The 24,534-nt window shown below is 39.9% G+C and overlaps 1 protein-coding gene and 1 long non-coding RNA gene across 4 annotated transcripts in view; one reads left to right on the forward strand and one right to left on the reverse strand.

Moving 5' to 3' along the window:
- Positions 1 to 16,547, reverse strand: part of SNX7 (sorting nexin 7) — a 30,152-nt gene extending 13,605 nt beyond the window's left edge. The window contains exons 1-7 of the mRNA XM_054638695.2: positions 15,366 to 16,547; positions 9,418 to 9,600; positions 7,490 to 7,600; positions 6,919 to 7,083; positions 5,751 to 5,952; positions 3,645 to 3,844; positions 210 to 296 (exon numbers count right to left, since the gene is read on the reverse strand). Of these exons, the coding sequence (XP_054494670.1) occupies positions 210 to 296; positions 3,645 to 3,844; positions 5,751 to 5,952; positions 6,919 to 7,083; positions 7,490 to 7,600; positions 9,418 to 9,600; positions 15,366 to 15,539 (1,122 nt within the window). The 5' untranslated portion in view covers positions 15,540 to 16,547. The remainder of the gene's footprint in view (positions 1 to 209; positions 297 to 3,644; positions 3,845 to 5,750; positions 5,953 to 6,918; positions 7,084 to 7,489; positions 7,601 to 9,417; positions 9,601 to 15,365) is intronic.
- LOC143694642 (uncharacterized) overlaps positions 14,169 to 24,534 on the forward strand; it is a 45,733-nt gene continuing 35,367 nt past the window's right edge. Inside the window, exons 1-2 of one of the 3 annotated variants that reach the window (XR_013183258.1) lie at positions 14,169 to 14,630; positions 14,972 to 15,045. This is a non-coding gene — a long non-coding RNA (uncharacterized LOC143694642). Of the gene's footprint in view, positions 14,631 to 14,714; positions 14,863 to 14,971; positions 15,046 to 24,534 lie in introns of those variants that run through there. The other 2 variants (XR_013183254.1, XR_013183256.1) reach the window with 2 other exon arrangements.

Here is a 24,534-nt window from a genome sequence, read left to right on the forward strand (position 1 = left end):
GACAAAGGCCAGTGGCTGCCCACCATGACCAGCAGCCCAGCTACTCAGTGCTGCTTCTTGCTGGTGATGGCCTTTGCCTGGCACAAGAGCTGCCGGAGGTGGGGACAGCCCCCAGTCCCAGCCCCTGGCCTCAGAGGACAGCGTCCTTCTGCCCCTCTCCTGCTGCTACAACACAGCCTGGAAGAGTCCAGCCTTCTGAAAACACTTACCAGATCCTTCTCTGTCTTTTTATTGGCTAAAGCATCAACTTTGGAATCCAGCTCGCCTTGAATTTGGTCTCTCCTTTTCAAAACACCCTTAGTAGGGAAGGAAAAGAAAAAAAGAAGTAAACTGCACCAAATTTTAGCTCTTTCAGAAAACCATCAAACAAGTTGGCTATTTGATAAACAAGACCACAGAATGATACCATTTAATAATTTTGACATATGTTTTATCAAAAAAAATTTAAATAATGAAGACTTATTTTTCCATACCTGTATTTTATCTTGCAGGTTTTTCACTAATCTTACTAAATCCAAAATCAGTGCCACAAGAATCTGCCATACACAATATTACTGCCAGCTGTATGAGCAGAACTGTTACAGGAGTTTACTTGGTATCTACTTAACTTACAATATATTCGTTTAAAAACAGCAACATGAGTTTGCCAAATCTCATGAACAGAAGCATCTTGAGTAAAATTTACAAAATAAATTAGAATGACTAGAAATAGTATACAAGGCATTATTGAAATTATGACTTTAACCTTTAATATTATTTTGTAAGTCCCAAATACAGTTCTGGCAAATCAGAAAAAAAATATCAGAAAAATCAGATAAAATTATCATAGGAACGAAAGCTTTTCTACCATTAATATATGTGCTTATTTTCAAAATATATAATTTTTACCTCCTTTGAAACTATCTTATCAGGTATTGGATTTTTAGCATAATATCAAAAAATAATTAGAAAGGGGAAGCAATATTACTTGTTAAGCTATAAAACATGAACAGCATTTCCAATGCTCATTTGCTCTGAGACCTTGATGAAGCCTTACAAATGTCTCTTTGTCTTAGCTTCCTCATCTGTAAAAGCACACTCAGGTATGCTTATGTTGCAGAAGTGTTGCAAGGCTTTAGTATTTTTGAAAAAAAATCAGAAGCAGGACATACATAATTACAAATCTCAAAACCTTCTTTTACATTACCTTGCCACAACTGGTTTTACTGCTTCTTCTGCAGAGATGTTCAGTATTCACCTCTAGCATAGAGCATGTTGAAACAGCACAGGGCACAAGCAGCTCTGCCTTCTCTAGCTCTCTTATTTGACTGAGTTCTCTCTGAAATCTTGACACTTTATCAAACATGATAGAATAATTTAAGAGCTTAAATTTCAAGTAATTTTTCACTCTTTCTTTTTGAACAGGTAATCACTATAAAAACCTGGTAAATCTGACTTTGGGCTTTTCTGAGCAATAGATCAGCAACAGAGATGAATGCTCATCAATACCTTGGAATCTTTTAGTTAGATAAATACAGAAAATGTTTATCTGGAAGCACAGAAGCAAAAAAAAAAAAGTCTGGAACAGCTTTTCTTCATAATACAAATGTTTTCTCTTTTTTCCTATTTCTTTTGCCTCTTTTAAAACTTTTAATGACAGCTTGGTAACATTTATCACACATACACTTTAAATTACAAGACAAAACCAATTAACATTAAGGTGCTACATGGACAAGTGCTGACTTCTAATTGCAAACAAAGGCACTATCCTTTTAAAACATATTATTATACTTCTGCAGGTTTTTGTACAATACTTAATGGTACCTTGCCACAAAACCCACAAATAATTTTATGTGGACCCATAACTAATTAAAGCTGTAATTTTTACCCTGAGGGACAGCACATTTGTTCTGTGGGTCAGTTAGGAAGGGGTTGGTCCTGATGTAAATATTTTAGTTATGAATCCAACTCTTTTCCTAGTTACAGGCTGAACTTTCAACACTGGAAAATACAAGGATTGCATTGTATCGATCACACCTTGCTCTGCACATTTGCAAGTGATCTTGGCAGCATTGCACCAAGGTCCCTGTGATGAGGGGTTAAACACACCTCTGAAAGGCTTGCTAGTGGGTGACTTCCACGGATATTTTTGGGTATTTTATTTTAGTGGCTAGCATTTCCCTCTTCAAAGTGCAATAGGGAAATAAGCAGTAAGTAAAATAAAAATCCATGGTGAATGAAGGGAAAGGAACAGTTGTGGAATAGGAATGAGCTCCTGAAGGAAGACTTCTCCCCTGGACAGGACCTCAGGGCAGCCTAATACTGTGTTGCAAGTGCTGCATCAAGAAAGCTACAAGCAGAAAAAAACCAGTAAGGTGTGCAGGAAGAGCCAGGTAATCATCCTGGGGCTTGTCCCCAGAAATCTTTCTGTGCTCTGCACAAAGCAGAACGCCTGAGAAAGGGTGAGGGTGAGTCAGGCTGCTAAATAGAAGGCAATGTGTAGGCAGCATCTCCTCAGTAGCATAAAGACTACAATTGCTTATGGGTAACATAGAAATTCTCAAAAATAAGATTGGAAGTGGGGGAGAAGATGACCTGCTAGGGCAGTAATCTCTTCAGATCTTTAAGCAAAGCAGTACCTACCTCCATCTACCAGAAAATAATGAGGACTGTGAGATACAGGACATTTTGTATGGCCCCTTTTCTGTGAAGCTTGTTTTAAAGACAGCAGTCATTGCAGCAGGAATTCCTAACTCTCAGTAGCTAAGCCTTACTGAGAAAGTGGCAATACCCTGCAGAGTGCCACCAAAGGCTCAGTTAATTTGGGTCTTGCTCTACCTATGGACTGTAAGACTCATGCAGCCCCTATCCAGAAACCACTGCAGCAGGAGCTGGGTTCCCAGCAGTAACACAACAGATTCTGCAGCTGGCATTGCTCAAAACCTAGACAAAGATGGGTTTGTACACATGTTCTGCTTTCTGTAGGCAGCAAAGTGCCTACAGAAATTATGACACACTGAATTCAGTTACTTTATTATGTTGATTATCCACCAGCACTGACTGTATCAACTCTGGAGTCTGACTTTTTACATCCTCTCCGAGTGTAAGCAAAATACATACATAAAGGGAACTGAGAGCAGTAGTTTATGGCAAAGACTAACACATGCTTATATAATGGTGCAGGGACTGGAAGTTCCCAGCTGTTCAGGAAAAAGAAAACATACTTAGGAAGAGCTCCTAGAAAGGGAAAAACCTCTCCACTCCTTTTCCCACACACAATCTGTTACTCAATGAGTTCATATTTTGGCAGTGTCAGGGAAGGTCTTTCTCAACTGCTGTTCCCAAACCCTCCCTGCTACAATGCAGCGCTCACTGAAGATGACAAAACTAGACACCCTAGCACAGCTACCCATAGCTGCCTGCCAGGCAAAACTATCAGGCTCTTCTGATTTGGAAGGGGCACCTCCTGCTTGATTAGTAAGAGAAACAGGACCAGTCAGATTCCCCAATAATGGACAGGTATCATATGCTGTGCATGATTTGTACTGAGTAAATACAGGGACTGTGAAGTCATTTTCATCAGCTACAAATTCTCTCCTGGACATGGTTGCTGGGCTAAGCCAAATTTTATACTGAGCCATAAGGAGTCCTTCAGGAAAGCTTACCATGAGAATTTCACTGTAGAGAACGTACTCATGCAGCATGGGCAGCAGGTGCTCTGAGAGCCCTGCCATTCTCCTCTCCGTGGCCCTGCAGCAGCGGTCGATGCAGCCGGCCAGGCCCTTCAGGGAGTCGCCTATGGCCTCCTCTGACGCCGACCACAGCGTGTGGATGGGGCCATACTCCTTCATTTCATTACAGTAGTCTTAAAAGGAACATATACACCTATTACTTCTCATTAATAGAGATCTAAGTGATACTAATTCCAACTATGTACTTACTGTGAACCAAGCAAGAGACTGACGCTAATTTTAAATTTGCTCGAATGACCAAAATAAATAAACTCCAGTTCATTGTTTATGAGTAAACTAATCAATTAATGTATTGTAATTAAGTAGCTTTGAGAAATTTATCAGCAAAAGTGCCCCAAACATTTCACAATGACACAAATATTCAGGCAGACCTGAAGAGCTGCATTCAGCCACCAATGACCTGCATTACCTTACACTGTCTTCATACAGAGCAACAGGAGTCATGGCAATTGGTCTGACTTGCTGACTTCTACTGCCCTGAATTCCTCTGCTTCTTTGTAACAGTAATGTTCCAAATACAGTCTCAGTTATTGAAACTAGAGGCTTTGTTATGTCCCAAAAGCTTCAGAAGAAGCACTGAAGTTCACTCCTGCTCGACAGGTATCTCCTTCAGTAGTTTTTATTAATTTAAATACAGAGATATCTTATTAATTACTTCTCTTATGTAGAAGACATAAGAGAAGTAATTTTCTAGACCAAGTGATAATCCATAAACAGAGAAGGCCCACAAATCACTGTGCCATTTGGTAGGGCTAAACATGGGCAAGCTGCAGTTCACAGGAGGAGAGACTGTGAACACACTGGTCATGCATTGAAAATGCAATTTTGTCACTACTAGATTTATAATGAAGAAATGTCCTAAGAGAGAAAAAAGCAGTTATGTGGCATAAAGAGTGTAATGTATATTTTGAGATTATTTGGACAAAAAATTACATCCTCTATGGAAGATGTAATTAAGAACCCCATGTTAAGGTACTGCAAGCAGGAATGTTCTCTGTATCACAGCTATCAACAATTCCTATTCACAACAGTGTGGCCCTGCACACAACTGTTCTGACACAAGTGTTGTTTGGAAAATCTAGAAAGAAGATATAACCTACAACATTTGGGAGCATGTCAAAATTCTTAAGCTTTTCCAAGAAATACTTTGGCACTGATACCTTGTACCTACAGAGCTCAGACAGCTACATTCACTGGAGGGAACAATGTCAATTGTTCCCTTCAGTGAAAGAGTTCCTACTCTTTTCACCAACATGTATTTTTCTTTTATAACACCCTTTCAGTGAGGACACACTGAGATCTTCAGTGAGGACACATTGAGATCTGGTACTGCACAAGAAAGCTCTAGGACTCAGTTATTAACACAATGCAGCTCTTCAAATTATATTATATAGACAAGTAAATACTTTAAGTGCTGCCCAGTGGAAATTCTACTGAACAGGCATAGTCTGAGATCAGGATCATCTCAGAATCTCAGGAAAGTCAGTAACTTAGCATTCCAACTAGATGTGTGAACTGCTCTTACTTAAGGAAAAAATTCAGATTAACCCATCCTTCTTGAGAAAACTCTAGTAGGCACAGCTTATCATGAGAAAAAATTATGGCCAACAGTAAAGCTATTAAAAAATTAAAATCTACTTTGTCAATGGAAAAAAGATGCAGAACAAAACTAAACAAAGTTTAGAGACCTAGAATCAAGACAGCCTCATGTCACCATGAGATTGCACAGAAAACTGTACATTCCCTTGAAAGTTAAAAACCAAAGGTCATGCTGCTTTCCAAAAAGCACATCTTAAAATATTCTTCTAAGTTCCTTATAAGTAGCTGAATGACATGTTAAAACTCTTCCTATTAAAAAATTATTCAAACTTGAAGGTCTGTCAAAAACATGACCAGAAAGAAAAACATAATAAAAACATCTCCCTTTTTCCTGGAAAGAGTATTTTGCCTGCCACAATGAAAACTAATTAACTTTTAAATGTCTTAAATCAGTAAAACTGATACATGTTTTCTACTTACCCCTTTCTTCCTTGTAAATCCTATGAGCTATTTTATCTAGTAAGTTTATTTTCTGACTAAATGTTTCCATGTAATTGTTCATTTGTGTAAACATTTCAGGACGATTTTTAACTGCTCCTCTTACTGAGGATGCTACAGCTCTGACAGTCCGTCCCATCCTGCTCAGCAAACCAGGACCTTGCTTCTTGTGGGAGGAGAGTTCCTAAAGACAGAACAAGCTCTCTTTACTCCAGGTACTTTTGTTAATTCTCTGAAAATTATAAATAAAAGCGCGCTTAAATTTTTCTTTTTTTAAAAAAAAACAAAAACGACATACATAAACCTCTGTCTTTTTAGTATATAAATCTTATCATTATTAGACCAGTGTCAGAACCATCCCTGTCTTGTGCATGTATTAGCTAAGCCTTTCGGAGCAAACACAAGCGTGCTATTGTGTGACAGTGTTGCAAGAATGGTTGAAGATGGCAGAGAACCTTCACCCCTTTGCTCCTCAGGGTGAGTTAGCTAGTTTACAATTTAGCTTTTTGAACAGGAAAGCAAAGGTAATGATTGAAGAAATAAGTCTTTGAGAAAAGCACATAATGCTCCTACTGGAGGAAGCAATCCATCTATTTTTTTAAACTTTTTTAATACATTGCTAGAATAACCTTTGCTGAAATTCACCAGCAGGCTTTTCTGAGTACAAAACTCCTATTTCCAACTGGACACAATGTTGCAACAATGCAACAGGAAAATCCTGTATTTTTATGAGATTAGTAAAACTTAAAAAAAAAAGAAGGAAAAGACATTGCCATGCCAAAATAATTAATTAATACCACTGTTTTACTCATAATCTTGGAAACTTATATGTGTACCAAAAAATATGCAGAGTTGAAATACTGTGAATTTGCCACAAAAATCAAAAATGCAGTAACAAAACCAACTTTGGACAGTACAGCACCATTTATGGTCATGATCATCAAGACCACAGAACCACATGATTACCAAAACCAACAGAAAAGGTTATCTGAGGTTATGAATATTCCACAAATCCCTGCCTGCTTCTGCCACTTCTGTAACAAGCCATGGGATGACACTGCTGAATACTGAACCAGGGAGGCTCCTGATATACACATCTAACATAACATGTGGCTTCACGTAACTGTAAATAACAACAAAGTCATTTTACCCAGGCTTGAGCAGTAAGAAAAATTTTGAAGTCCTCATTAAAAGTTAAAGTTGGATGATCAGCAATACGGTTCAAAAATTTATGTAAAGCTTTTCTTCGAGTCTCAATGAATTCATCACTAAATCGTTCCACCATTCCCTTCATTATGAATTTTTCAGGCAACGGCTAAGTAAAAAAAAAGAAGAAGAAATATATTGTATAAATAGCATAATATTTGGAGTATTATAACAGTTCTTCTGCTTACTAAAAAACAGGTATACATTGTAAAATCCACCATGCAACAACCCAAAAGCTATATAAAGTTATCGTATTCAACAAAGGTATACCATTTTTCTTGTAATATACAGTGCAGAAGAACACAAGTACAACTAGGAAAGGACATAAATTACTGCAAATTAATCTAAGAAATACCTTTATGTGATTTTTGTCACATATATGTAAAGCTAAGGAAAATAGGTTGGCTTAATATTTGTGAAATTTCAGAAGCTGAAGAAAGACCTCAAACATCTCTCTATAAAACTGGAGCCATCTTATAAACAAAGAAAAATAACTTAAGTTTTAGCAAACAAACAGGAATGATCAGTGTTGGATGTGCTTCTTCAAGTTTGCTCTTCAACCACAGGAAATCCTGGTATCGTCTTTGGACTTCATATTCACTGGAGTCAAATTCACCACGGGTTGTCTGAAAACCAAAAGCAGAAAAAACAGGCTTAGGTTAGAATACCAGAAAAAAAAAGTTTTAGATTTTGGAGAAAACTGAGTACTTGAGGGAATGCATACATTCTATTTGGTCTCTGTTACTGCTTTGCTGTTATGTTAAAGAACAATGATCAACTCCTTGAAGAGTTAACACATCCTATTTCAGCAAGAAATCAAAGTTCTATTGGGGAAAAAAAAAAGCACTAAGCTGCACTTTGTGCAGTGACATATAATGGTTATCTTACCACAATGTTTCCAAATTATTGCAATAATTACTTTAGTGTGGCATTTTTCTTTCAGCAATCACAGTTATGTTTGTTACTTTGGGCACTTCTCTTAAAGTGATTAGTAATTTACAAGTGAGGAAAGTCCATTTTATAGCACTCTGAACAAAGCCCAAAGAGCTGACACACATCCTTGTGACATTACTCAATAATCCCCACATTCAAAACATGAAAACTTCAGCATATCACAGCAATAACACTTCCTGCACCTCTTAATGGATTCTGCAGCCTATCACTGATTCCAGTTTTGCAGCCCCCTGTTAGAATTTGCCATCAAACCTTTAATGCCTACAAAAAATGCTTATTACAGATTAAAAAATTGTTAGACCCTGAGATTTATTTTACCACTGCTCTGTCTTCTGGAAGCAAGCCACAAAGAGCCCATGTTTTCATTTACATGTGCTTTTTAGCATTCTTTGTTGCACAGAGATTTATAACGCGATGCAAGTAAATTCTAAAAACCTCACAAGATGCTTGGTAATCCAAACATTTTTGAGGGTTGAATAAAAATTTTTCAAGGTGTGTGGGAGGAATGCTATTACTTTATCATCAACAACCAGCACTCCAAATTAAATATGATAAGAAAGGATAGAAGAGATAAAAAAAGCAAGACCAATGCAACTTACAGCCCTTTCATACTTGCCTGAAGAAAAAAATGTTCTTTCGTCTACAGAAGGAGGCATAAAGTGAAAATTATTGCTAGCAACATAACAAAGATAGCTCTCTTCCTACTCATTAAATATTTTATGAGGAATTGATATATCTTATTTAAAGATGAATAATTCCCATTTGAAAATATGCTTTTAAATGAATATTTTAAAAAGAACTCAAAGTAAAATAAATTAACAGTGCAATTCTCAAAATGCAGCCTGCAGAATATTTACTGGTAATCTCATAAGATCTGGCTGGTCTCACAAGGCTGACTTTCTTCCTTATTTTCTGTAAATAAGTTGCATTCAGGACAACTAAAAATACACTTAATTGTTTCCTAATACTACTTTTTCATTAGAGAATTGTGGCAGTTTCCCCAGAAATCACATGCAACTGTACATGGGAAGCAAACACCCATGTGTTAATGGATGCAATTAGAAAAGAATGGAACTGAAAGACTGTAGAAGGTAATGTTTATGCAAAATGTAAGATTGGTAGCCTGTAAGTTATCCAAAGGTCATCAATACTTGTGCTAATACAGTGTCTTCAAAGTGGATCAGTCCTTTGGCTGTTTCCTGTTCCTGCTGGAGATCACAACAGAAAATGTTATTGCCTCACAGCACTCATTTTGCCATTGAAGAATTATTAACTACTTTCACAACATAAAGAATCTAAGCACGTGTGTATACAGACTCACACTGAATTTTTTCCATTACATAGCACAGTTTCATGCAGTTTTAGTTGTCTATAACTCCTGGCAAAATTAAAGTTTAAATTTAGCAATAGGCCAGAGAATGGTGTGCAAGAAGAGTGAAAATGCCAGTTGTTATCAAAGCAAGCCATTAAACCACAAATAGATACTCACCTTTGTGACTACTCTGTATGTGATAAATGTTTCAATGGCTGTAATGTGGCTTTCGGGATCATCGACTGTAATGAAGAGATCTCTTAATTCAGGCCCATCTTCAAATTTATACTGGTTTATCATTGATGAGGGGGATATTGGCACTGAAGGACTGAATGAGTTTACCTCAGTCAGAGATGTATCCTGCAGATAAGACATGAGGACACCCATAATCAGTAATCTTTGTATACAAACGGGTTCTCTGATGCTAAAATGGCAAGCTTTAAAATAATCTGATAGAACAGGTAAAACTCAGAGCAAATGAAAGAATTATGTAGTACATAGCAAATCTGGTATCCTTTCCAGTATTTGCTTTGGTGAAGATGTAAGAAATGAGATTTATTCTAAAATGGATGAAAGATCAAAATGCTACCATTTGAGAAAACGTTATGCATAGGTAGAAAGAGTACTTGCCTATGAATAATAAAATTAGTTATGAACCAAGCACCCATTAATTGTGTAGGGTACTTACCAGTTTTATTAAAATTGTTAGCAGCCAATTATTGAGGATTTATGATGTTTGAATTATCTCTAATTACCTGAACAGAATGGATAAAAAAAATATGATTCAAAAAAACAAGGCAAAATCCAAATCAGATTTTTTACTGGAAGTGGATATTTCAGTTGCATTTATTTTAAATAATATTTGAAATGGAAAACAATTAAAAGTACATAAATTATTTTTTTTTCTTAAGGAAAACAGTAAATAAGGATGCAGTACAAATTAGCTGCTTAATTTCTAAAAAAAAAAAGTCAAACCACTGTTTTGGTGAAGTGAAAAACCTCTTTTTGATACCATTGACCACTTCCACACAACTCAGTAAGAATATGTCCCCATAGCAGCTGCTTCTGCTAGTACATTCAATGGTGCTCACTCATCTGCTGAGAAACAAGGTGGAAACTGGAAATGGGCCAGAAATCTCATTTTCTTCCTTAGTTACAAGTCTGGGTGAGATCTACTAATCTAGAATCTTGAAGGATACAGTCACCATGAAAAGAAATTGAATTCACTAACTTCATAAAAGAGCATAACAAATAAATAAATCATTAGAGATAACAGAAATTGAAACCAATCATTATATTTTAAATATCAAATACTGTATATGGCTTTTTTAATATATGCAATACAAAGAATTATCTTCATAACAAACTTTAATCTATTTCCTAGAAGTTTTCTAAAAGGGCTGTTAGACTACACCGACTATGAGTAGCAAAGAGTTCCCCTCTCCAATGCCTTGTTAATTATGGAGGAAGGAGAACAGGGATGCAGTTAAAGAGAAAACTGCTCAAATGCCAGGACTGGAATAGTGTGAGTCCACACTAACTGGAGTCATGGCATCATCCCAAGGCTGATCTCACAGGAATGAAGGGAACCCGACTTTACTGCTGAACTGTGTCAGAGTTGCTTTTTGTCCTTTGAATTCAACTGGATCAAAACTTTCTAAACACCTTATCTTGTTCTTCTGCTTTGGATTTATCAGTGTACTCCTACAAATATGGAAGAGACATTTATACCAGGAATTATGCCCAGAAAGTGCTTATGTACTAGCTCTCCTCCCCTCACTTACATGCAGTTCTTTGAACAGGGAGACAAAAGCAACACAGAAGACTGAAGACAACACTTTAAATATTACACAGTGGCCTCCTTGTATCCGTCAGTCATTTTACTTTTTCTCAGTGTGTTGCTACACAACTTCTATACAGCCAGCACTATCCTGAGTCGTGCAGAATAAACAGAGCTGTTCCCAGAGCCTGCTAGCACTGGCTGCCTGTGGTCTAGATGAAGAATGAGGACTGCTCGCTCAGAGCAGCCCATGCAATTCAAAGCGCTGAGGCAATGGGAAATTTCTATGGAAAGAAAAATGGATGTGAGCAAGTAAGGGACTTGAATGGCCATATAATTTGAGCAGTAATGATTCTGCAAAGCTTAAACTGGATCAAGATAAATGTGTTTCATATTTTCTCATTTTACATGGAGCATAAATGTCATAATGTTTCCTTCCTTCTTCTAGGTTGCTACTAAAAATTGTTCTATTCATGGAGGTATGAAAGTATATGTTTATGTGGAAGGGCTTATGAATATGTGATTTGAGAAACAAAATATGGGCAACAAAAATCCACAGAATAGGCAAGTCTCTGGTTTTGTTTCATATAGCTCTAGTATTCAAGTGCACCAGAATGAATACACCTGAGTTTTAAAGAAGCATCTGTCTCTTTATCCTCATGATAGTTCAGGTTTACTTCCAGTAATTCTTGAAGTTCATGTGACCTAAGCCTGATGTCATCACAGAAACACATTTAAAAAAACCCATGATAATTTTCTATACAGCTGTAATTTTGTGGCTGGAACTATGTTTTTGTGTGCATACAGATGAGGGCAGGAGTTTTGTAGCACAGGAAAAACAGACAGCTCTTGGGTCATGTAACCTTCTTCCTCCTCATCCATGCCAAGAACATCAAGGCCCTGTCCGAGAAAATTATGTCCTTTCCCACACCTTCCCCATCCCCACCTACCTGCAGTACCCCTTCTCTTTCCAAGCCCCTTCCCTCCTGACAGAGCAGTTGGCAGAGCTAAGTGTGCCAGTCCACAAACAGGTTCATACCTTTTGATTTACTGGCCAAGAGACCAAAGCCATGGAAAATCAATGAGCTCCTCGCAACATGAGGGCCTTTTTCGGTGACTCCTTTCTCTAACACTTGCAGTTACCTATCTCAGTCTCACATTTGACTGCAACTGGTCAGTTGCAGTCCAAAATACATCAGGGAAGAAAACACTCCTGCAGCCAGAGCAGCCTTAAAACAGGCTACACCCAGAGCTGAGACTGCAGCTCTTTGGAGACAACACGAAGCCTGGGAGTTTGTCTAAACAATGCTCCCTCCCACAGCATAGGTCCTTGACCCAAGGTTACCCCTGTGCTCCATCCATCCATCCATCCATCCATCCATCCATCCATCCATCCATCCATCCATCCATCCATCCATCCATCCATCCATCCATCCATCCATCCATCCATCCATCCCAGCAAGGATCCAGAGCTTGAGATAAAGGACATGGGGCAGAGTTTATCTTATAAGTGAATAGCTTGGTTGTTGGAGCATTCTTCAAAGAGCAAAGAGATTCAGGAGGACTGATTTATAAGTGCATTTTTTGCCAAGGAACTATTCTGTCTCAAATCCTTGATGAACTTGAAGAAAAATCTTGAAGAAAAATTTGTTTCTATGCAGTTCTGAAGTGGTATATACATGTTTTTCAGAAATAGAATTAAGTTTTCTGTAATTATGAAATGCAGACAACCACTGTAAAACAGAGTTTGAAAGCAGAGGTGCTAAAGATTTTAAGTATTAACCAAACTGCTGACAGCTTTGTCAATGCTACATATCAGTAATCAAAGAATGCAAAAGATAACTGAATGGGTATTTGTGATACAGGCAGTACTCTATACTTTGAAGCTAAGGGAAGAAAGCAGGTTGAAAACATTCCATCTGTCTGACTCATAACTCAGCTCCCAGAATTTGTCTCAGCTGAAAAGAATCACAAACTTTTTCAGTGGCAGTGGAAACTAGGATAAAGTGAAATGCGTATCACATCATGAAATGCTTTATCAGAGCTGCTGAAGATGCTGGTCTGTAATATTTGAGATACGTCAGAGGATACCAGGTCAATGGTTTATAGCACTATCAGGTTAAATGTCTATGGATTTTCATAAAATAAAAGCCCACTGTTTACATTCTGAGTAATAACTCAGGGTATTGAGGTTGACAATTTTTAAGAACCTCATTTTTCACCATTTTGTTAGCTGGCACATTGCACTGCCTAGACTGAGAAAGATGAAGCTGACGAGAGTGGCAGGCAGTGAGCTCTGCACGGCTGCTGCCATCCCCCTTGGCCTGCAAAGGCTACACCACTGCCTTACAGACACTGCATGAGGAACCCCATTAAGGTGCAATTTAAAACAAGGCAGTCCTGGAACACTATGTTACGGAAAAATTGGTTTTACAAAACTTAGTTGTAAGCTACATTTAGCCTGTCAGATTTCTCTGAATATATGGAACATGAATAAATAGGGTGCAAAGCCCAACCAACGTCACAGATTTTCATCAGCTCAAAAGATCAGATTTCAAATTGCACTTGAAAACAAATCATGAATTTCTGGTTGATATATACAACCACTACATGCAGGTATCCAAGCTTTGGACGGAAAGCTGTATTTTCATATAATATGACAAATTTTCTTGTTTGCAGGAATAACTTATCATGTAGCATGTATTACCAGTAGTTAAGATTTCATATATGTAAAAAATATTTGGCATGAATCCAGGTAGAAATTTAAAGATCTCAATATTTGCCATAAAGCAGCAGTAACTTGTATCAACTCCACTTGGTTTTATTTCTTATTCCCAAGGAGAATTGCTCTTGATAAGGAAGCAGCATAAGCATCAATGCACTGTGTTGATAAGCAGATACCTTCATGCAGAACTGCCTGAACTTCACTCGTAAAATGAAATGGATGCAAAGTGAGCATCAACAACTAAAATGATATTTTAGCACTGTTTCTGCACACAAGTTTAGTGAATCATTCATCTTTTTAAGTAAAATCAGGACTCGTGCTTTCCAAGAAAATATAATTCAGCTCGACCCTAGTTATGCTTCAGAAAAATACAGGTAACTTGGTGAAATTTAGCCTAATCTCTTGCATGTTACAGACTATTAAATCACCTAAAAGTCCCTTCTGGCCTTAAAAGCCATGAGTTTCAAGAATTCTATTATAGTTTAAATACATAGCAATACATACATAAAATCTATTACAGAGTTTAAATACATAGCTCCTAAGAAGGAAGTCCTTATCCCAATAGTAGTATTCATTCATACCACAACAGTGTTTCTCACCTACAGAAATATAAAACCACACATTTACTGCCTGTGACAATCTGTCCTACTGAATAGAAATACATTGTCCTTTTTCAAATTGTAAATGTAACTGCTATTTCTCTCCCATGGCACACCACACATCCTATCACAGCAGTCTGCAAGTCTCAGATGGTGAACGACACCGTAGCCCCATACACATTTTCTCCACCCTACTTCTCTGTATGCATTTATATTTTAGATGCTGCCTTGATAAGGCAAATAAATCTATGGCATGCCCTGTTCTTTAACTACTAAGGAGACAGAGGTAAGTCTTGTCTTCACCTGTACTAAATCAGTACTAAATGAGAAACGATACACGTGGAAGCCATACCCCCCCCTTCGCTGGTTTAATTAAAACCAGCACTATCAGCCAGATGGGCACGCATCTTCCTGGCTGTGTGCTCTCTGAAGGTGGACACTGATACATTGTCAGTTACGTTCATTTGATTCCCTTCATCAAAATTCAGCTATTATCTTCTCAAATCTCCCATCTGAAGGTATGATACTTCATCTTTTAAAAGAAAACTCAAACTGAAACTTGGAAACATTTATTTACACTCAAACACAAGTGCAATTACTAAACACGACTGTTTATTTAATTTACAGATACATATGTGGCACCTGACGAGCCTAAATGATGGAAATGGTACAGCGAGTCCAGATTAGATGGCACATGTAAGGTAAGCGCAGTCATGACTCACACTGCTGGTCTGAAGCAGCGACTCCGCGTTTCGTGCCCGAGAAGTCACCCGGGACCGCGGATCGCTGCCCGTGTCAGCCCCGCGCCCTCGGGCAGCCCGGCCTGTCACGGAGCCCCGGTGGCACCGGGGAGCGCCGTGCGTGCGAGGGGCGAGCGGGCAGAGGCCGCGATCGCCGCCCGGGGCGGAGCCATCCCCTCCCGTCCCGTCCCGTCGCGCCACCCCGACTCGCCCGACGCCGGCTGGGGCAAAGTACCGGCGAGCCCGCCCGGCCGCCCCCGGCGCGGAGGGTGCTGCCGTACCTTGCTGAACACCTCCAGGTCGTCTTCCTCATCGTCCAGGGCCAGCACCTCGGCGGCGGCGAGCACCGGCCCCCGGGCCGTGCCGAGGACACCCGCAGCGAGATGCGAATCGGCTCCGGGCCCTTCCCCGCCGACGGGGAGCGCCGGCCCCGCTACCCGGCCCTCAGTCTCCATCCTGCCCTACGAGCGCGGGCGGCGGCCCCGCCACAGCCGCTCTCCGCGGGACCGCAACTGGCGGCTCCCCCGCCCGCCCCTGGCCGCGGCCGGCCCGGGGGGCGCGCCCAGTGCGCAGGAGTGGAAGCGGCGGCAGGAGGGCCGCGCTGCCGGGCTAGGGCTGGGAGGGAGCGGGCCCGGGGGGTGTCGAGCCTGCCGGCAGGCCCAGACAGCGGGGACTGCGGCTGCGGCCTCTGCGGAGGCGGGACGGGGCGGCTCAACGCCCACAGGCGTGTTCGTAGCGGCGCGGGGGACGCCGCCCTGGTCGCCCCCGGGGCTGCCAGGGGACTGGGCGGGCTGCCCACGGGGTGCCGCTGGCCGCAGCCGCTAGAAAGAGTGTGCAGTGTCTCGGTCGGGAGAGCTCCGTGCCCTCCCAGGCAGCCGCCCGCTCTGCCCTCGGCAGCCCCCGGGCCCGGCAGGGGCGTACCCAGGCTTGCTTTCCTGCGCTCTGCGGGTTGGACTTTCTTCCCTCCTGGCTGGCACTCAGGTGCCGCACCGGGGCAGCAGGGAAAACCCACGCGTTGCTGCTTTGTCTCTTGCCTCTCGTACAGCTTCTCTTGAGCAGCCGCTCTGTCGCTCGTAGCTGGACCCCTTCGCCGTGAGGTCAGGCGTGTGTCCTAATGCTGAGGCCAGGGATTCCTTGGTGTCAGAAATGTGCTTGTGAGAACAAAGTGACGGCATATTACATCAGAAAAGCAGCGAGGAGACACCAAAGGTTTAAAAGCGCAAAGCTGTCCTTTTTTTGTAAAGTAAAACCATCGGAATTGTGGGATTTCGAAGTTGGCAGTATTGAACTGGAAGTAATGGCCGGCGCCGTTCGTTGCCGGAGCCAGGGCCGAGCAGGGAGGCGGCGGGCAGGACCTGCCCTGGGCTTCAGCCCCTCCCTGGCACCGACCCTGGGCCGGAGTCGGGAGCGCCGCTGCTGGGCCGGGCCCGCGTTTGCTCAGTGTGGAACAGGGCACATCTCTCTAGGCGCCGCCTGAAATAGCTGAAGTCAACTTTGTTGTTAATGTAAATTTCAGGAGTCGTGGGCGGGTTCTTAAACAGGCAGATACAACATTGTCTTTGTGTATCTTGATTCCCTTGCTGTCAAATTAGAAAAGGCAAACCCCGTAATCAAATGAAAGTATTTTGAAAAGTATTCCTTCGTGAAGCGCTGCAGGCAGCTGATGAGGAAATACATTTGATATTTCACGTTTTCGGCGAAGTCTTGAACCACAATTTGAAATAAAGGGATTAAAATAAAAACCACCAAATATTCACTGAACTGTGAAAAGAGACAAAGACTACGTCTGCCTAATTAGAGAGTATTTACTGAGACATTTTAATTTTTGTTTAAAAATACCCTAAAATTCACGAGGAGACGGGGGCAGTGGCCCGCTCCACGCCTCAGGTGCCAGCAGCGTTTGCTGCGGGGGTCTCGCCCGGAGCCGCCGGCAGAGGGAGGTGGGATGCGCCCGTCCTGGAGCCTCGCACACCCGACGATGCCTGAGGACCTTTCAGTAAGTGCAGATAAACGGTTCCTGTAGCATTAAAATAACAACTGCCCCTGGTACGAGATGCCCAGGCTTCTTTTCTTTCCCACCCTGTGTAGACTGTCCCTGCCCTATTGCTCTTTGCCGTGCCTCAGCTCTGCGCCCCTGAGGGGCCCGGGGGTTTCTTTGGTGCGCTGCGTTCCTCGCAGCCTGCCACGGGCCCTGGCCTGAGCGCCGCTCCCCTCCAGGTGCTGCAAGGGCCCTGCTGGGGCTCCTTGTGGTGCAGGTGTTCTCGTCTGGTGTCAAATCTCCGGCTCTTCCTACCTCTGTGTCTTTTACGGCTCCTTTCTAGTGTCGTCGCTGCTCCTGTCCCCTCTGATTACCTTCAGGTACCAAAGACTGATGAAAAGTGACTATTACAATATAAATTTTCTACTCTGTCTCCTGTCCATCTGTGAGAAGTGTAGCTACTTTGTTTTCTGATTTTATCTATAGCTGATAGTATATAGTTTCCAGTGGCTTTGCCCTTATTTCCACATGTTCTGCTATATGCCTGCAGGTTTTCTGAATAGAATAAGTACCTACAACCTGTATAATGCCCAAGTTTTTAATATGTCTGTATTTAAATTTAGATTATATACTTGTGAGGCAATAACAAACTCAAGGACCTCAATTTCAGACAACACACATCAGAGATGGTAAATAAAGGACAGCCAGTCAAAGAAAGGATAAAATTGATGTACTGTAGGCTTGAATATTAAGGCTGTTGTCTGAGTCATACTAATTTTCCAAAGTTTTACTGTGCTCTTGGAGCTTTTTATTTCTGTTTGAGAGAAATATTGCAAGATGCTTTAATTGGACTTTTTTCTTACTATAGCTTTTTATTAGCTCATTAGTCAAGCTTAAGAATATTTTTAGATTCCTTGCTGGCAGTGCTTATCTTTCTGTGCTTTATATTTGAAGTATCAGTCTGTAAGGAAAAGGTATTCATTGTCCTTCACTCTAGAAAAAATATGCATTGCATTTAACAATCAGTTGGAGGTTTAATCATCAAAAGGACCCCTGCTAAAACAAAATAGGAGACTGTTCTGTGATTACTTTCAGCTGCCCACCCCACCCTCTATGCCAGTTGTCCCTAATTTCTGTTAAAAGGGCTGAGTAAGCAAATGCATCTTCAGGGCACCTTCCCACCCATGCTGAGTCCCAGGGGCTTGCCAGCACCTCTCCCCTGCATTGTTTAGCAAAGAGAGCATTTTACAGACTCAGGGATTTTGTGCTCATTTCCTGCTGTAGGACCACAGGTTAATGCCTTTTGATGACTTAAAATAGTTGAATAGTTGCTCTATTCAAAGATATTGCAGATAGCGTAAATACAGAGCTACACTTAGCAAAGGGGATTTGCAGGTTTCTCTTGAACTTTTATTTCAGAATTACATTGCTGTAGATCTTGTTTTTTCTTCATTTCCATGTGTGTATATTCACAGGCTCCATGTTTCCTGGGCACCAGGGATTTACACATTTTACTGCAGATAACCTTTACTGAACCTGTGGAATGAGATCTTGGCAATAATTAAGTCAATATATTTGATGTTGTACCATGAGTATTGTTGCCCCACTTATTTAAAGAAATAGGTATTGCACTGAAACAATACTTGACAATATTTTGCTAAAGAAATTGTAACATTTTGCAAAATATGGGGTTTTTTTTCTAAATTCCTATGCAATTTTCATGAAATACCTTCCCAGGCCCTCCTACTCAGGAACACTAAGTGGAATATTCTCATATGCTGGGGTTGAGCTGCAATCACCTCCAAATTTTATTTATTCACTTAAATCCAAAAAGCTATTTTGTATTACAAAAACGTCAATATTATTCCTACTTGCATTTTCTCTTTTTCTTTGGTAAGAGTGTTGATCTTAGCTAGTAATCCCTTCCAGAGTTGCTTTTCCTTGAACAAATTAAATTTACAAACACCGAAGCAGAACCAAGCTATTCCTTTGCTCTTATGTGCAGGCTGCATGTTATCCCTTTAGGCCACAATACCACGTTGAATACTTAATGTTGACTTGTCAAGTTTCACCAACTGCACAGTGATATGGACAGGATTAAATCTTGTTTTACTTCACCATCTCTCTAGCCATGCAGCAGCGGGGCATGGAGGGCTCCTGGTGTTTTACTCTGTTCCACCACTGCAGTGCAAATAAGCGTGTTAGTGAATCTGCTGACATTCAGCACCTTGACGCAAATGAGAACGTTTTTCTAGCTCTGAAATGGATTGTCAAGTAGCATTCTTGTCAGGGTTGTGTAGTGCATAAGCAGAAGTCATTATGTTTACACCCAGAAGATATTTTGATGGTGAATTAAGGGCTGACCTTCATATCATACCATTTATTAGAGCAAGCTTTTTAGTAAGCTCCATTTAATGGCTTAGAATAAGGTTAACTATTTATGTTCCATGCCTGGACTCACAAGGAAGTTGGAACATTAAAACTCTCTACATTGTGAGCTGCTTAGCTTTTCAACTTGCCTTTTGATTTGTGGTTGAAAGGTAATTGTTAAGTTATTGTGATATTTTTGTTGTTGTTAATTTAAATTTGGAAGATTCTTTAATTGGAATATTGTAAAATGATTCATCTGTCAGATGGTGGATATCCTGCAAGCTTATTTTTTTCCAGAGACTCTCAGACTGTTTTTCCTTTCTGACTGCCCAAAGGAAATTACAATGTAGTGTACTCATAATCACATTATCTCTTTTATAGCTGCAGATGATTTTAAGGCATTGCAGCTGTACAAACCCCTGATCAATATCTGGAGACATGCTATCCTTTTAAGCTATGTTACTGTCAAATTTTAGACATGAAAATATTCCAGGTGAAGCACTGTATCACATATATTTTACAATATCTAGAACCAGTTGTCACGCTTCATTAGATATGAAAGCATCATTTTTTGGGGAGGGTGGGGTGAGGGGGTGTAATACTTTGCATTGTTGTGAAATAGAGTCTATCTGTTCTAATATAGCATTGTCTTTTCTGCTGAAAAAATGATTTCCTGTTTTCAAATAAATGCTGCTGTCCTAGTTTTTTGAGGAACTGTATATTTAGCAATCTTTACTGTATGGCATGAAATACTAGAGTATCTCCTAGTCAGAAAGTATGCAAAAATATTCATACATTAAATACATATCAAGGCTTATTGAAGTAATTTGATACAGGAGTTGGAATTCTCTCTGGTTTTAATTTTTCTCGTGTCTGTTTATAATCCATTTCACTTGAAGGATTGTGTATTTCAGCTGGTGCAGTGTAATGGCTCTGAAAACACTGTGCAAACTGGTGATCATTTTTTGACCTTTAGGCACAGATTTTGCCACCATTTCAAGGTTAATTAGCCCTTACAGAATTTCTTGGTATGGATTTAGCAATCCCTAATGTTTGCACATGCTTTCTGTGACCCTCAAAACTTTTTAGTAGGTGAGCCTAAGTACGTTTGAAGTAGGTGAGAGTAAAAAACCAATACAGAAGATGCACCGTGGTTGAATTAACACTCTATATTCATGATGTTATATAAGAGATTTTTTTTAGTCCTCAAATTCACATCTGAACTACCGACATAAAGTTTCGAACAGCACGCAACCTAATTAACAATTTTGTACTAATTGATAGAAAGTGACATGTATATTGGTATTCATAAACATGTAGAAAATTCATATTGCAGCTATACTGCTGGAGAATCTCTCCATTTTATCTGAGCTCTTTCCATAAAACTCTGTAGTATAATACTAATTGTAAAGGACAGTGACTCAAGGTCATTCTTGCTAAAAGCTTCCACTTTTTGTTCCACAAAGATCAGAAAATTTTTAAAAAGCCCCATCATCATAATGCAGAAATAAAAGTATGATCATGTTACCAGATTATGGCCCAGAGGAAAGAATGTGAACAGCATGGCTGCAGAGAGGAATTCTAAGTGATGTATGTGAAACTGCCAAAATGAGAATTGCAGCTGAAGGAAGTGAGCCAGCAGTCTAACTACAATCAATATCCAGGTTAAGTAAACAATTACACTCTGCCAGAGCTGGAAGAAAATCCACACAGCCTGACAGGGTACCTGAAGTGTCTTCAGTTATAAATTCTGAATTTACTTCTTGGATAGCTTTCTTGTCATTTGCACAGACTGTAAATGTTTGTTGGTTTTTTGGTTTTTATTTTTTGTAATCTGTGAGGGAAAAACTGTTCTCACTGTATGAAGAGCTATTTCTAGGTCCTGGCAAACAAATGATGCATTTTAGTTAATAGTGGAGGTTGTTTTAAAGGTCTGGAAACTGGTGCAACTCCGAAGTGACCAAAGAACAATCTGATCAGACAATCTGATTGGTATGGGAAGCAGGTATATGAATAATTTAAAAATACAAAGGAGTGATATTGGGGTCCTTTGTGAGAACTGAGCTTACCCAGCATAGAAGTTGTCAAGCTTTAAATGGGAACAGCTGTGTTCGCACTATTTGAGGATAGTTTTCTTATCAAAGATTAATGTGGAAAAGCCCTTGTGGGAAAACTTGGTAGTTGGTCTAAGATTCTTCTTCCCTTTGACATCCTCTTCCTCTCCTAACTTTATTTGTTAAGAAGTTGCTGAACAGCTCAAAATAGTTTCAACACTGTTAAAAGAGATGCCTAAATCTGAAAAAAGAGCTAAGATAGATTTATAGAAGAATTAATGTTTTTTACACTGTGCCTTAGGTAAATCTCTTATCCCTTAGGTAAAACTTAACAGGAAACCTCAAAATTTTTCTGCCAGGATACACACATATAAAACTGGCAGTGTAGTAGATAACTGTTCTACTCATGTGCCCTAACTTTATATTTAACCCCCCCAAATGTCTTCACGATTTAAAAATATCTGTTGCTGCTGGTGGACAGTCAAGTGACAGAGTATTTCCCATTGCTCAGAACACATAAAAAGCAACAAACCAGCTACTGTCTGTTCCCTCACCACTGCATGACATGCTTGGAATTAGCTAAGGTTTTTGGTGTATCTGGTGGGAATGCTATATAGCAAGTGTGTGCATGAGCACAAGTGCACAGGGGAGCAGACTTCAGTAATTTTGTAGATTGGAGTTTTTTAATTTCGTCTTAGCATATCGTAGTGTGTTTGCAATGTGTACAATTTTGAAAACTGAGAATTGTCTTCAGATACTAAGATCTATTGCCAAATTCTAGAAAAGAATAGCAGAGGAAACAAATTTCAAGAATTTATACCATGATGTAGTCCAAGAATAGAGTGACTTTGGACAGTATGGTCAGACTGCAGCTGCAAGAGCTCTAGATCAGATGGGAAGGAAGTATTCCAGCAGATGTGATTTACAGTGGCAACACAAGCAGTCATTTGCTTCCTGCAGTTTTCTCTTTTGTGAGCAAATGAAAGAGACCAGATTGGTCTGTGTCTTAGAGGGAAAACAATGGGATTAATTAGGTCATTATTACATCCAGCAGATTTTTCACTTAGGGATGATGTGATAGCAAGGCACTGATGATGTTGACCCTGTGGATTTGCAAGAGAACTTCTGTTTGAAATGAGCTTGGTGGATAGACTGTGGCATTGAAATACTGTGTTCTGGTGAGTTGCAGTGAGCTCTGTAGCTAGCATTGGTACTTGTTTACCACTGAGAGAAAGAGAAAAGCTGTAAGGCAAGATGAAACTGCAGGGGAGAGTAGGTGTACCTCCCCAGCTCCTAGGAATTAATCCCTATCATATTACATGAAAGCTTAAATACATTAAATTTCTCTTTTTTATTCATCTTTCCAATAAGCAATGGCTAGAAGGGTGCTGTAGACTTCAAAAAGGAAGACTATAGGAAGGAATATATGAGAACTTAAGAGGCATTTACCACAATATTTACACTTTACCTACTCCATACTCTGAAAAAGTTCAGAAATCAGAGACGTCAGTTCCTTCTGCCATAAGTATGTAATTGTGCTTTTTTTTTTTTTAATCCATGAAACCAGGTTGCATGCTATTTTTGGGCCTTGTTGAGCTTCTGAGGCATTAACAGAATAATATTTTCTTTTCTATATGCCCTATCACTTAAGACAGCAAATGACCATCTGCTAGATTGCGTTTCTCAGCCTGTGGCCACATATACCATAATAGTTGTTTTGGTGTTCTGTAAAAATTTCTCTTCAAACTGACTTAATGATTTATGCCACCAAATTGTTCACATTTCTAAACTGTATATGAAACTATTGAAACAGACTAGAATTTTAGATTTTTCTGTTCTCATGTGATACACATGAGGGGAAAAAGCAATGAACAGAGCACAACTATTGGAAAGGGTACATTTTCCATGTGCAACATCTCTGAAAGCACCTTTGGTTTTGCTCAAGAGACATTCCAGTTTAACCATTCTAGCACCTTTGAGACTGTATCTTAGATGGGCAAACTCTGTTGAGGCCAGACTCAATAGCTGAATGTAGGGGGAAGGGTCTCAGTGGTAAACTCCTCTGGTTTTGAACCAGCTGGGAATTACTCCAGCTCTTTAGAAGGCTGGAATACTTAAGGAGTGCCTTCATGTGAATTTGTATCTCTGTGTTTCAGAAAGCCCTTCAGGCCACCAGGAGGAATGAAACAAGGCTTGGAAGACTTATATTTGGCTCCCACACCACCAAAAATATCTCATATAATTTCCTATAAGCTGTATGGATTCTGTTTGAAGCCCTATGCTGATAAGGCAATACAGAAGGTTTTGTATATAGTGCTGCAGCCATTCTTGCCTCCAGCTATTCCCTCTGCTAAAAAGAGTCATTGAGTAGATTGGAGCAAATCTCCTTTGATATCTCTGTGCCTTTTGAGGGCTTTAAGAGCATCCCCCAAGAAGATTCCTAATTCCTGTGCTTTAGCAGAACCAATTCAGATTATTCATAAGACCACAAATTAGCTGAAGATTTCCATGAAAAGATGCTACTGCTTTTAGGATGCTTTAACTTTAATTTTACTTGCACACTGGAACACAGAAACATGCCTGATAGGAGTAAGGAAAGGAGGTGAAAGGACACAATAAAAGCAAACATGGAAGTTATGAACTTAAACCCAGATGAAAAAAGTTTTCAACAATCCTATGTTTATGAAATGTATTTAAAGGTATAATCTAATTAATTAATAATTTTTTTCTCATTATTTTTAGTACAGAAAAGCCAGGTAATGTAGTAACATGCAGATCAGCATGTTACTGGAGGAATAAGTCTCCAGTAAAAGTATGGCCTGAAATGCAAATGATTCTTAAACAAAATTATGTCTATTTAAGAGATGAATAGGTCAGTTTTTAGGTAACCACAATGCAGAGTGGAATGGATACAAATTCTCTGGTAGATGATGGTATGTACTGCTGCATACTGAAGAAGCTGGAAATAGGAAATAGGTTTGGTAATCTGCCTCTGGGGGCTGATGTTGGCATGATGGACATAATGGGTCTGAAGCCAAGAAACAGGGT

The sequence above is a fragment of the Agelaius phoeniceus genome, chromosome 8, assembly GCF_051311805.1.
Source record: "Agelaius phoeniceus isolate bAgePho1 chromosome 8, bAgePho1.hap1, whole genome shotgun sequence".
In the NCBI taxonomy this organism is placed as follows: domain Eukaryota; kingdom Metazoa; phylum Chordata; class Aves; order Passeriformes; family Icteridae; genus Agelaius; species Agelaius phoeniceus.